General features: G+C 42.2%; 1 protein-coding gene across 2 annotated transcripts in view; it reads right to left on the bottom strand.

Moving 5' to 3' along the window:
* The window catches only part of LOC110495476 (lysine-specific demethylase 6A), a 55,210-nt gene that overhangs the window by 29,758 nt on the left and 13,022 nt on the right, over positions 1-12,430 (bottom strand). For both annotated transcript variants that reach the window (XM_021570750.2, XM_021570751.2), the window contains exons 4-7: positions 11,944-11,993; positions 6,771-6,829; positions 5,526-5,646; positions 4,849-4,903 (exon numbers count right to left, since the gene is read on the bottom strand). In XM_021570750.2, coding sequence (XP_021426425.2) covers positions 4,849-4,903; positions 5,526-5,646; positions 6,771-6,829; positions 11,944-11,993 — 285 coding nt within the window. The remainder of the gene's footprint in view (positions 1-4,848; positions 4,904-5,525; positions 5,647-6,770; positions 6,830-11,943; positions 11,994-12,430) is intronic.

Here is a 12,430-nt window from a genome sequence, read left to right as displayed (position 1 = left end):
TGTAGTCTGGCCCAGGAGTGTGAAGGTAAACGGAAAGGCACTGGAGCAACGAACCGCCCTTGCTGTTTCTGCCTGGCCGATTCCCCTCCCTCTCCACTGGGATTCTCTGCCTCTAACCCTATTACAGGGGCTGAGTCACTGGCTTACTGGTGCTCTTCCATGCAATCCCTAGGAGGGGTGCGTCACTTGAGTGGGTTGAGTCACTGACGTGTTCACTTCCTGTATAGGTGGTGTGAATTTAAGTGAGCTCTCTCGAATTCTCTTTCTCTCGGCGGACCTGAGCCAGAGGACCATGCCTCGGGACTACCTGGCATGATGACTCTTTGTTGTCCCCAATCCACCTGGCTGTGCTGCTGCTCAAGTTTCAACTGTTCTGCCTGCGTCTATGGAACCATGACCTGTTCACCGGACGTGCTACCTGTCCCAGACCTGCTGTTTATTTGACCCTGCTGGTCATGTATGAACATTTGAACATCTTGGCCATGTTCTTTATAATCTCCAGTCTCCAAGAGGACTGGCCACTCCTCAGCCTGGTTCCTCTAGGTTTCTTCCTAGGTTTTGGCCATTCTAGGGAGTTTTTCCTAGCCACCGTGCTTCTACACCTGCATTGCTTGCTGTTTGGGGTTTTAGGCTGGGTTTCTGTACAGCACTTTGATATATCAGCTGATGTAAGAAGGGCTACAGAAATAAATGTAATTATATATTTTATGACAAGCACTGGAGGTGCACGAGAGAACATTACCAGCATCATAACATACGTAGACGAATCGTTGTGACATATGAAATACGAGTGACAGTGTAATCAATGTGTAATAACTGAGTTAAATTATTTTGTGACCTGCAGTCATATTCAGGTCCTGATTGGTCAACAAGCTTATTTGACACATCAAATACTGTTATTTGACGTGTATTTTTTGTGACAGGCAATGACCCAAACGGCGTTCAATAGAAATCCTGGCTGAGAATGAAACAGCACAGCAAGTAAGTGAAATAAATAGGTTTTCATTATGTTTTACTGGTAATATGGACATATGTGTATAACCTTTATTTAACCAGGCATGTCAGTTAAGAACAAATTCTTATTTACAATGACGTCCTACCCCGGGCCAATTGTGCGCTGCCCTATGGGACTCCCAATCACTGCCGGATGTGATAGTCTGGATTCGAACCAGGGATTGTAGTGATGCCTCTTGCACTGAAATGCAGTGCCTTAGAGCGTGTGATTGGGAGTCCCATAGGGCGAAGCACAATTGGCCCAGCGTCGTCCGGGCCGTCATCGTAAATAGTTAAGAACAAATCGACTTGCCAAGTTAAATAAAAAAGGTTACACACACACACATACACCACACTGACCAAAAAAAGTTATTTTGTTGGCATTTATGTATGTCCCCATTACCAGTAAAACAATCAAAACCTATTTATTTCACTTACTTGCTGTGCTGTTTCGTTGTTCAGTCGTTTCATTCTCAACCAGGATTTCTATGGAACGCTGTTTAGGTCTTTGCATGTCAAAAAAGATACATCAGATAACAATATTTGACGTGTCAAATAACCTTGTTGACCAATCAGCATTTTGCTACACTCGCATTAACATCTGCTAACCATGTGTATGTGACAAATACAATTTGATTTGATGACCTGAAAATTACTGCACGTCATAAAAAATGTATGAACGTGTTAAATTATTGTATGTAGTTATTACACCAATCCTTGTATTTCATTTGTTTACAACGATTCATCGATACGTATGCTATGATGCTGGTAAAGTTGTCTTGCGCACCTACAGTGCTGATCATAAAAAAAAGATAGCTAGCTCATGGATGCAAACAAAGTCCTTCCCCAAAAACATAGCAAAACAACATCTGTTTCAGTAGCTATAGTTACCTAGCTAAATAGTTAGCTAGCTGTCATCTAAAATAACCCTAACTTAAGACAGTTCTTATTTTATTAAAAATGGTGGTCGGACCAATCTATTTGAAGCTAGCCACAATAAGGATTAGCCACAATAGTGGACCTTGAGGTTAGCTTTCAAAATAAAAGTAGGTCATAATTATACCATTTGTTTTCATTTGCATCACTGTCAAACGTTTATTTTGAAGGCAAACACAAATTCCACTATTGTGCCTAATCCTTATTGAAGCTAGCTTCACAACACATAACCTGGTCCGGTCGAGCCACAAAAGCCAGCACTCCTGCGTTGTCTTGGCTGTGTGCTTAGGGCCATTTTCCTGTTGGAAGGTAAACCGTCACAGGTCCTGAGCACTCTGGAGCAGGTTTTCGTCAAGGATCTTTCTGTACTTTGCTCCGTTCATCTTTCCTTCAACCCTGACTTGTCTCCCAGGCCCTGCCACTGAAAAACATCCCCACAGGATGATGCTGTCACCACCATACTTCACTGTAGGGATGGTGCCAGGTTTCTTCCAGATGTGACACTTGGCATTCAGGCCAAATAGTTCAATCTTGGTTTCATCAGACCAGATAATCTTGTTTCTCATTGTCAGAGTCATTTAGGTGCCTTTTGGCAAACTCCAAGCGGGCTGTCATGTGCCTTTTACTGAGGATTGGCTTCCGTCTGGCCACTCTACCATAAAGGCCTGATTGGTGGAGTGCTGCAGAGATGGTTGTCCTTTTGGAAGGTTCTCCCATCTCCACAGAGGAACTCTGGAGCTCTGTCAGAGTTTTTGCTTTGTCATTATTGGGTAGTGTGTAGATGAGGAATTTGTTTTATTGAATCCATTTTAGAATAAGGCTGTAACGTAACAAAATGTGGAAGTCAAGGGGTTTGAATACTTTCTGAATGGACTGTTTTTAATAGGCATTTATTTCTGTAGGCGCACACAGAATGCGTGTGTAGAGGAAGTGGTCAGTACGCAATTGAGTGAGAGACATGTAGGGGTAAGGGAATTTAGCGAGCAGAACTGTGATGCTTGGCTTGGTTAATTTTTGCTGTGTCCTGCAAATGCACATGTTCAAATGGAACACTAGAGTCAAAGCAAACTAACGTGGTCTTCAAGACAAACATTTCACAATATAGATTTGCAGTATATATACACACATATACACACACATACAGTGAGGGAAAAAAGTATTTGATACCCTGCTGATTTTGTACTTTTGCCCACTGAAAGAAACGACCAGTCTATAATTTTAATGGTAGGTTTATTTGAACAGTGACAGAAAAGCAACAAAAAAATCCAGAAAAACGCATGTCAGAAATGTTATAAATTGATTTGCATTTTAATGAGGGAAATCTCTCAGAAAGATTTCTAGCTCCCAGGTGTATTTTATACAGGTAACAAGCTGAGATTAGGAGCTAATCTCAGCTTGTTACCTGTATAAAAGACCTGTCCACAGAAGCAATCAATCAATCAGATTCCAAACTCTCCACCATGGCCAAGACCAAAGAGCTCTCCAAGGATGTCAGGGACAAGATTGTAGACCTACACAAGGCTGGAATGGGCTACAAGACCATCGCCAAGCAGATTGGTGAGAAGGTGACAACAGTTGGTGCGATTATTCGCAAATGGAAGAAACACAAAAGAACTGTCCATCTCCCTCAGCCTGGGGCTCCATGCAAGATCTCACCTTGTGGAGTTGCAATGATCATGAGAACGGTGAGTAATCAGCCCAGAACTACATGGGAGGATCTTGTCAATGATCTCAAGACAGCTGGGACCATAGTCGCCAAGAAAACAATTGGTAACACACTACGCCGTGAAGAACTGAAATCCTGCAGCGCCCGCAAGGTCCCCCCTGCTCAAGAAAGCACATATACATGCCCGTCTGAAGTTTGCCAATGAACATCTGAATGATTCAGAGGACAACTGGGTGAAAGTGTTTTGGTCAGATGAGACCAAAATGGAGCTATTTGGCATCAACTCAACTTGCCGTGTTTGGAGGAGGAGGAACGCTGCCTATGACCCCAAGAACACCGTCCCCACCGTCGAACATGGAGGTGGAAACATTATGCTTTGTGTTTTTCTGCTAAGGGGACAGGAAAACTTCACCGCATCAAAGGGACGATGGACGGGGCCGTGTACCGTCAAATCTTGGGTGAGAACCTCCTTCCCTCAGCCAGGGCATTGAAAATGGGTCGTGGATGGGTATTCCAGCATGACAATGACCAAAAACACACGGACAAGGCAACAAAGGAGTGGCTCAAGGAGAAGCACATTAAGGTCCTGGAGTGGCCTAGCCAGTCTCCAGACCTTAATCCCATAGAAAATCTGTGGAGGGAGCTGAAGGTTCGAGTTGCCAAACGTCAGCCTCGAAACCTTAATGACTTGGAGAAGATCTGCAAAGAGGAGTAGGACAAAATCTCTCCTGAGATGTGTGCAAACCTGGTAGCCAACTACAAGAAACGTCTGACCTCTGATTGCCAACAAGGGTTTTGCCACCAAGTACTAAGTCATGTTGTGCAGAGGGGTCAAATACTTATTTCCCTCATTAAAATGCAAATCAATTTATAGCATTTTTGACGTGTGTTTTTCTGGATTTTTTTGTTGTTATTCTGTCTCTCACTGTTCAAATAAACCTACAATTAAAATTATAGACTGATCATTTCTTTGTCAGTGGGCAAACGTACAAAATCAGCAGGGGATCAAATACTTTTTTCCCTCACTGTATCTCACCTTGTGGAGTTGCTATCTATCTATATATATATATTTTTTTTAGACATCAGTTTGATTACTCCATTACGCATGCCCATCCCTACTCTCAATCAACATAGTTGGCCAATTTGTCCAGTACATTTCTGTAGTTAAATCTCAAATGAACATCAACATGTAAACATGCATATTTAAAAAAGGAAACTTGCATTACCGAATTAGCTTTATTCACACTACTTACTTTCAGCTTTGGACAAAGTGCAGGGGTTGGAGTCAATCAAAGCCAGCTGGAAATGCTGTCGACAGAACAGAATATCAAGGCATTAACATCCACTGAAGGACAAGAAATACACAGAAACAAAAGAACAATGCAAAAGGTAATTCCTATACATGAATCCCCATGCACTGAGACACTCCTTTTCCCTGACTGTCAGACAGAAGGAAATCAATTCTTCAGCAAGCTGCCTCTCCCCTTGGTCACTTTCTGCACTGCAATTAGAGAGCAGGAGAGAACGAACAAGGGAGTGGGCAACTGATGGAGATTGCACACTGTGCAAGTCCTCTTTACAGTACCCCATTGATTTTGTTAGTCTCACTCAAAAAAAACAACAAATGCAAAACATTTCTTTCCGCCCCATGGCAAAATGAGTAGAATCGCATGAAATTAACTACTTTGTGCGTAGGATCCCCCAAAAGGCCTGGCTGCATGTGTGGGTATGGATGTGGGTACACAGACCCACAAGCCACTGAGAACCCCATAATGAGTTCAGATTTTTGGTGGCCCATCCCTGATCAATAGAGTAAGGTGCCAACCTATAAAAATAAAAATATTAATTCTACACTAATGTTCCTCCCTGGATGTCCTGTGGGAAATGTTGTGGTGGCTCCACTGGTGGAGGAGAGAGGCAGGCAGAGTACCTTTAGGCTTGACTCGTAGTCTGTGTTGACCTTAAACATGAGGCCGAGTCGCAGGTGGATCTCCTTGGCTCGTGAGAAACTGGGGTCGATGTACAGCACCTCCTGGAAAGCTTTAATCGCCCTGGGGGAGGAGAAGAGATAGAGACAGACAGAATGAGTGAGTGAGTGGATATAAGTATATTCCAAGTTAGAAATGGGAGAGACACCACTCAGAAGATGAAAGAGAAGAGTCAGCGCTGCAGTATTGAACAGAGACCACAGCCCTCCAGAGGAGAGAATATCACATGAATAAAACTGAAGATCTTCGCAGCGTGATTAAAACTGGAGATCTTCCTGGTTTCTTCACAACGTGATTAAAATTGGAGATCTTCCTGGTTTCTTCGCAACGTGATTAAAACTAGAGATCTTCCTGGTTTCTTCACAGCGTGATTAAAACTGGAGATCTTCCTGGTTTCTTCACAGCGTGATTAAAACTGGAGATCTTCCTGGTTTCTTCACAGCGTGATTAAAACTGGAGATCTTCACAGCGTGATTAAAACTGGAGATCTTCGGGGGCCTCCCGGGTGGCGCAGTGGTCTTAATCACCAGAGACTCTGGGTTCGAGCCCAGGCTCTGTCGCAGCCGGCCGCGACCGGGAGGTCCATGGGGCGACGCACAATTGGCCTAGCGTCGTCCGGGTTAGGGAGGGTTTGGCCGTTAAGGATATCCTTGTCTCATCGCGCACTAGCAATTCCTGTGGCGGGCCGGGCGCAGTGCATGCTAACCAGGTCGCCAGGTGCATGGTGTTTCCTCTGACACATCGGGTTGGATGCACGCTGTGTTAAGAAGCAGTGCAGCTTGGTTGGGTTGTGTTTCGGAGGACGCGTGGCTTTTGACCTTTGTCTCTCCTGAGCCCATACGGGAGTTGTAGCGATGAGACAAGATAGTAACTACTAACAATTGGATACCACGAAATTGGGGAGAAAAGGGGGTAAAATGTATTTTTTTTTATTTAAAAACTAGATCTTCTGGGATTTTTCACAACTGGATCCCTATTCATTACATTATGCGCTACTGTCCACCAGGGCCATAGGGGTCATGGTCAAAACTATTGCACTAGTAAATGAAATAAGGTGCCATGTGGGAAGCAACTGGTGATGGCGTCACCATGGCAACCATACACATTTTTTCCACACACACTATAACTGTTGTAACACCATCATAATCTAGTCCTCCATACTCAGGTTGTACAAGACAGCTACTCACCACTGAAAGGCGTTGTAATGGAAGTAGACCATGCCCAGGCCATATAGGAAGGCAGCATTCTGGAAGAAGCAGATGCACACAGAGCACCATTAAGACTAATTAGTTACAGGCCACACACACACACGCCTACACAAAAACAACGCTTTCAAAATGGCAGCAGCCCAGACATGTCGTCTGCATAGGAGCCCTTCCAGAAACCCACTCTATAAGGCATCCGTCTTAATCTGTCGTCATTAGTTATGGACCATTCATTTTAACCACAAGCAATAGAAGTCTTTCTTTGTGCAATGACTGGTTACTGCACTAGATGCCTTTTGGGGATCGTCTCTGCTGGCCGACGCTCAAATGGAATCACCATGTAGGCCTACCAAATGCTCACATCTCACCACCGATTTCTCGACTCAAACAGAAAACGGCAGAGAATGAGTCTAATCTGAAAGCCACAACCCACAGCGTGCCTCCAGACAAACCCCTGAATCATAACCACACACACTTCCTGTGTCTGGTTTGTCGGCCGGTGCGATGTGAATGGGTTAACCTTGGCAGGTTGAGGATGAACATGAGCAGAATATAATCTGCAGTAGAAGTAGAATGGAGACATTACTACTATAAGAGCTCCACAGATAAGAGCGTGAGAGTAAAGGTGTCCGCATGCTTCCCCATCAGAAACTGTTGGGAACAGTTTGTTCATATACAGTGGGGGAAAAAAGTATTTAGTCAGCCACCAATTGTGCAAGTTCTCCCACTTAAAAATATGAGAGAGGCCTGTAATTTTCATCATAGGTACACTTTAACTATGACAGACAAAATGAGAAGAAAAAAAATCCAGAAAATCACATTGTAGGATTTTTAATGAATTTATTTGCAATTTATGGTGGAAAATAAGTATTTGGTCACCTACAAACAAGCAAGATTTCTGGCTCTCACAGACCTGTAACTTCTTTAACCTCTCTGCGCACCGAACCCGTTAGCGGGATTAAATTCGACAACATACGGTGATCGCTATAAATAGTCATATTAAACATTCATGAAAATACAAGTGTCTCACATGGTTTGAAAGCCTAGAATCTTGCTAATCCAACTGCGTTGTGAGATTTAAAAAATGATTTATGGCGAAAGAATACGCTGCGATTATCTGAGCACAGACCCCCATATCAAACTACTTATTCAGCCAGCACTTGCGTAACAAAATCACAGATTGCATTGAAATAAATCGTTTACCTTTGAAGATCTTGCTCTGGTTGCAATCCCAAGGCTCATTGTTACACAATGAATGGTCTTTTGTTCAGTTAAATAACATTTTTATAGCCTAACACAAAACATTTTTTGAACGCTTATCTCGTTGAATTGTGTCATTCAATTTTCGACGTAACATCCAACGTAAAATAGACAGACTTTCCCTGACTTTATCCAGTCATGTTCGGTTTCCTTGCAATCAACTGTTTGTAACACAACCAAACCTGATGGGTCATTTTGCGGTAAGTATTGACCCGGAAAAAACGATTGGAAGACAAGTGACGAGTCCATTGTGCACCAATTATATGACCACTGTCTCGTTGATTGACTGTCTTTTAACCGAATGACCACTGATCCTCTTGAAATCTAGCTGGGTAGATAGCCAATGAGCAGAGGTAAACGGCAATATCCCATGATTCTTTGTTGTAAGAGAAACCTTTCCATTGAACGCTGGCGTAAAGGACCGTTCTTTCACCATTGCCAATTCAACTGAAGGAGTAAAGCTTATTACGCACAGCAGTATTTCGGTGACTTGCATCTTCAGCTGTTTATTTATCCAACATCATGGCAAATAAGTCAAGGAAAGCTCATTCTAAGACTACATATACGAATGTAGAAACAATTTTAGAGGAAATTCATCGTGAAAGTGAGACAGATCTGCTTTTTGAAGACTGAAACTGAGGCATATTTTTTGAACGGAGAGGACATTGTTTTGGACTGGTAAGTTGCTCTCATGCTAATGTCGTTGTTTGAAATTAATATAAAATATTATTTGTGATTGTTTTTACATTTTATTTGCAATATATAAAGATGTAATGAAATGGGTAAAGTACACGTTAAGCTAGGGTCTGTTTGTTTGTATGAGAACGACCATTGCCTGTGCGTGTGTATGTATGTGTGTATGTATGTACAGTGCCTTGCGAAAGTATTCGCCCCCCTTGAACTTTGCGACCTTTTGCCACATTTCAGGCTTCAAACATAAAGATATAAAACTATTTTTTTGTGAAGAATCAACAACATGTGGGACACAATCATGAAGTGGAACGACATTTATTGGATATTTCAAACTTTAATCAAGTGTAATCAAGTCTCCGTATAAATGCACCTGCACTGTGATAGTCTCAGAGGTCCGTCAAAAGCGCATCATGAAGAACAAGGAACACACCAGGCAGGTCCGAGATACTGTTGTGAAGAAGCTTAAAGCCGGATTTGGATACAAAAAGATTTCCCAAACTGTTCATTTTTACTCAAAGTGCTGTCCTGTTGCACCCTCTACAACCACTGTGATCCCCACCCGGCACAGCCAGAAGAGGACTGGCCACCCCTCATAGCCTGGTTCCTCTAGGTTTCTTCCTAGGTTTTTGCCTTTCTAGGGAGTTTTTCCTAGCCACCGTGCTTCTACACCTGCATTGCTTGCCGTTTGGGGTTTTAGGCTATATAAATTGATTTGATAGAGGACTGAGGGTCTTCCAAATATTGAAAGTGTGTAAACAGTTACCCATTTTATTTTGTAAGTGTATATATACATTTTTTTTCATATATTTTATCAATATATTTTTTTCCACAATTTTTTTTTTTCATTTATTTTTCTCAATTGGGGGTTGGGGGGGGGGGGTGTTAGAATACCATAGAATACCATGGTATTTTGTATATAGTTATTTGTTTCAAAATGTATACCTTCACCAATTTGGCCACTTGGGTACATTTGGGCTACGCTACTTGTGTGGGATACCTGGGTGACTTCATGATAAATGTCATGTAGCACACTCATTTTGGCAGTTATCATTCTGAAACTTTGCACAAGTACTTTTGCCCTCTTATATTTTTCACTGAAATTGTCCATCATCCTATCTGAATTTTATCTTGTTCATTTTAAGATGATACAACAATAAAAAGAAAAAACATATGATTTTTTCCATTGTATTATCTAAACCAGATCTATTGTGTTATTCTCCTACATTCAATTCACATTTATAAACTTCAGAGTGTTTTCTTTCAAATGGTACCAAGAATATGCATATCCTTGGTTCTGTGCCTCAGCTACAGAATGTTAGATTTGGGTATGTCTTCAGGCGGAAATTGCACAAAGTAGGGGGGGAGCTCCAAGTTAAGAGGCTCCTCTGTCTTCCACCCATTACCTGTATTAATGGCACCTGTTTGAACTTGTTATCAGTATAAAAGACACCTGTCCACAACCTCAAACAGTCACACTCCAAACTACACTATGGCCAAGACCAAAGAGCTGTCAAAGGACACCAGAAACAAAATTGTAGACCTGCACCAGGCTGGGAAGACTGAATCTGCAATAGGTAAGCAGCTTGGTTTGAAGAAATCAACTGTGGGAGCAATTATTAGGAAATGGAAGACATACAAGACCACTGATAATCTCCCTCGATCTGGGGCTCCACGCAAGATCTCACCCCGTGGGGTCAAAATGATCACAAGAACCACACAGGGGACCTAGTGAATGACCTGCAGAGAGCTGGGACCAAAGTAACAAAGCTTACCATCAGTAACACACTACGCCGCCAGGGACTCAAATCCTGCAGTGCCAGACGTGTCCCCCTGCTTAAGCCAGTACATGTCCAGGTCCGTCTGAAGTTTGCTAGAGAGTATTTGGATGATCCAGAAGAAGATTGGGAGAATTTCATCTGACCATATGACACCAAAATATAACTTTTTGGTAATAACTCAACTCGTCATGTTTGGAGGACAAAGAATTCTGAGTTGCATCCAAAGAACACCATACCTACTGTGAAGCATGGGGGTGGAAACATAATGCTTTGGGGCTGTTTTTCTGCAAAGGGACCAGGACGACTGATCCGTGTAAAGGAAATAATGAATGGGGCCAAATCGTGAGATTTTGAGTGAAAACCTCCTTCCATCAGCATGGGCATTGAAGATGAAACGTGGCTGGGTCTTTCAGCATGACAATGATCCCAAACACACCTCCCGGGCAACGAAGGAGTGGCTTCGTAAGAAGCATTTCAAGGTCCTGGAGTGGCCTAGCCAGTCTCCAGATCTCAACCCCATAGAAAATCTTTGGAGGGAGTTGAAAGTCCGTGTTGCCCAGCAACAGCACCAAAACATCACTGCTCTAGAGGAGATCTGCATGGAGGAATGGGCCAAAATACCAGCAACAGTGTGTGAAAACCTTGTGAAGACTTACTGAAAACGTTTGACCTCGGTCATTGCCAACAAAGGGTATATAACAAAGTATTGAGATAAACTTTTGTTATTGCCCAAATACTTATTTTCCACCATAATTTGCAAATAAATTCATCAAAAATCCTACAATGTGATTTTCTGGATTTTTTTCTCTCATTTTGTCAGTCATAGTTGAAGTGTACCTATGATGAAAATTACAGGCCTCTCTCATCTTTTTAAGTGGGAGAACTTGCACAATTGGTGGCTGACTAAATACTTTTTTGCCCCACTATGACATTTTGTGACGTGTTTGTTCATTGTGAGCTTTGGCAACGGTGTTTCAGCTTTTCGTGCACGCTACATTTTTTTCCGTGGCAAGCTGAAGTTGAGCCAAAGTCTACGCCTCTTCGTCCATCTTTGGTCAATTATAGGAATTCTTCAAATAAGTGTTTGTCATCAAGGATAGACGACTCGTTTTCATGCACATTTCACTTGAGAAACACTGCACCAAACATCTTATATGTAAATTACACGACTAAGATCTGACAAAAACATCCAAATTAAATGAAAGACCTTGAGTTAGGTTAATTCGGACTATTTTGAGGAAGTGTATACTGGCTACTGCGTCTAAAGGAGGGACAAACAGAGCTATTGTCACCTTCTCTATTTTTTCCAAGCGAAGGTCTTTTAAGGGAGTTTGTGAGCACATTTGTTCAGTTTGAATAGGCTCCAGCCGAAACCAAAGCATGCAGAAGCTTTCAGAGGGTGTCCGTCAGTAGTATTTTCTCACCTTCCAGTAGTCGGACTGTAAGCTGTAGTACCTCTGGTATGCTGATAATGCTGTGAAAGAAAGAAGAGGGATATTAAATACCAGACATACCAAAAGGTTAACACCAACTAACTTTGCTATAAGACCAGCTTTACTTTCAGCAATGCCAAGTTGGGGTCAACTGCATCTAACTGAAATTAAGTTTAATTACATTTTTAACCCAGGTGGGGGGACTAGGTAAAAATAACAAATAAAAGAGAGGAAATAGAGTGTGACAGACACCATGTTACCATACTGTTTTTATGCACAATTCAATTTTATAAATATGGATAGATAACTTGTTCTTTCAACACGGTGGGATCTTTTTGTTTCTCTAAAATGAATTATGTGAGAAATGCTGGTGGAAATGCATTTATGCACAAATACTGATTTTAATAACATTCATATGGAAGTAAACTTGGGAGTCATGCAATGATATGGTGCTTGGTCCTCCCACTATGACTTGAGA

Source organism: Oncorhynchus mykiss, chromosome 18 (assembly GCF_013265735.2).
Source record: "Oncorhynchus mykiss isolate Arlee chromosome 18, USDA_OmykA_1.1, whole genome shotgun sequence".
Classification (NCBI taxonomy): domain Eukaryota; kingdom Metazoa; phylum Chordata; class Actinopteri; order Salmoniformes; family Salmonidae; genus Oncorhynchus; species Oncorhynchus mykiss.
The sequence above is the reverse complement of the archived record's forward strand: the minus strand, read 5'-3'. Positions and strand labels throughout refer to the sequence as shown.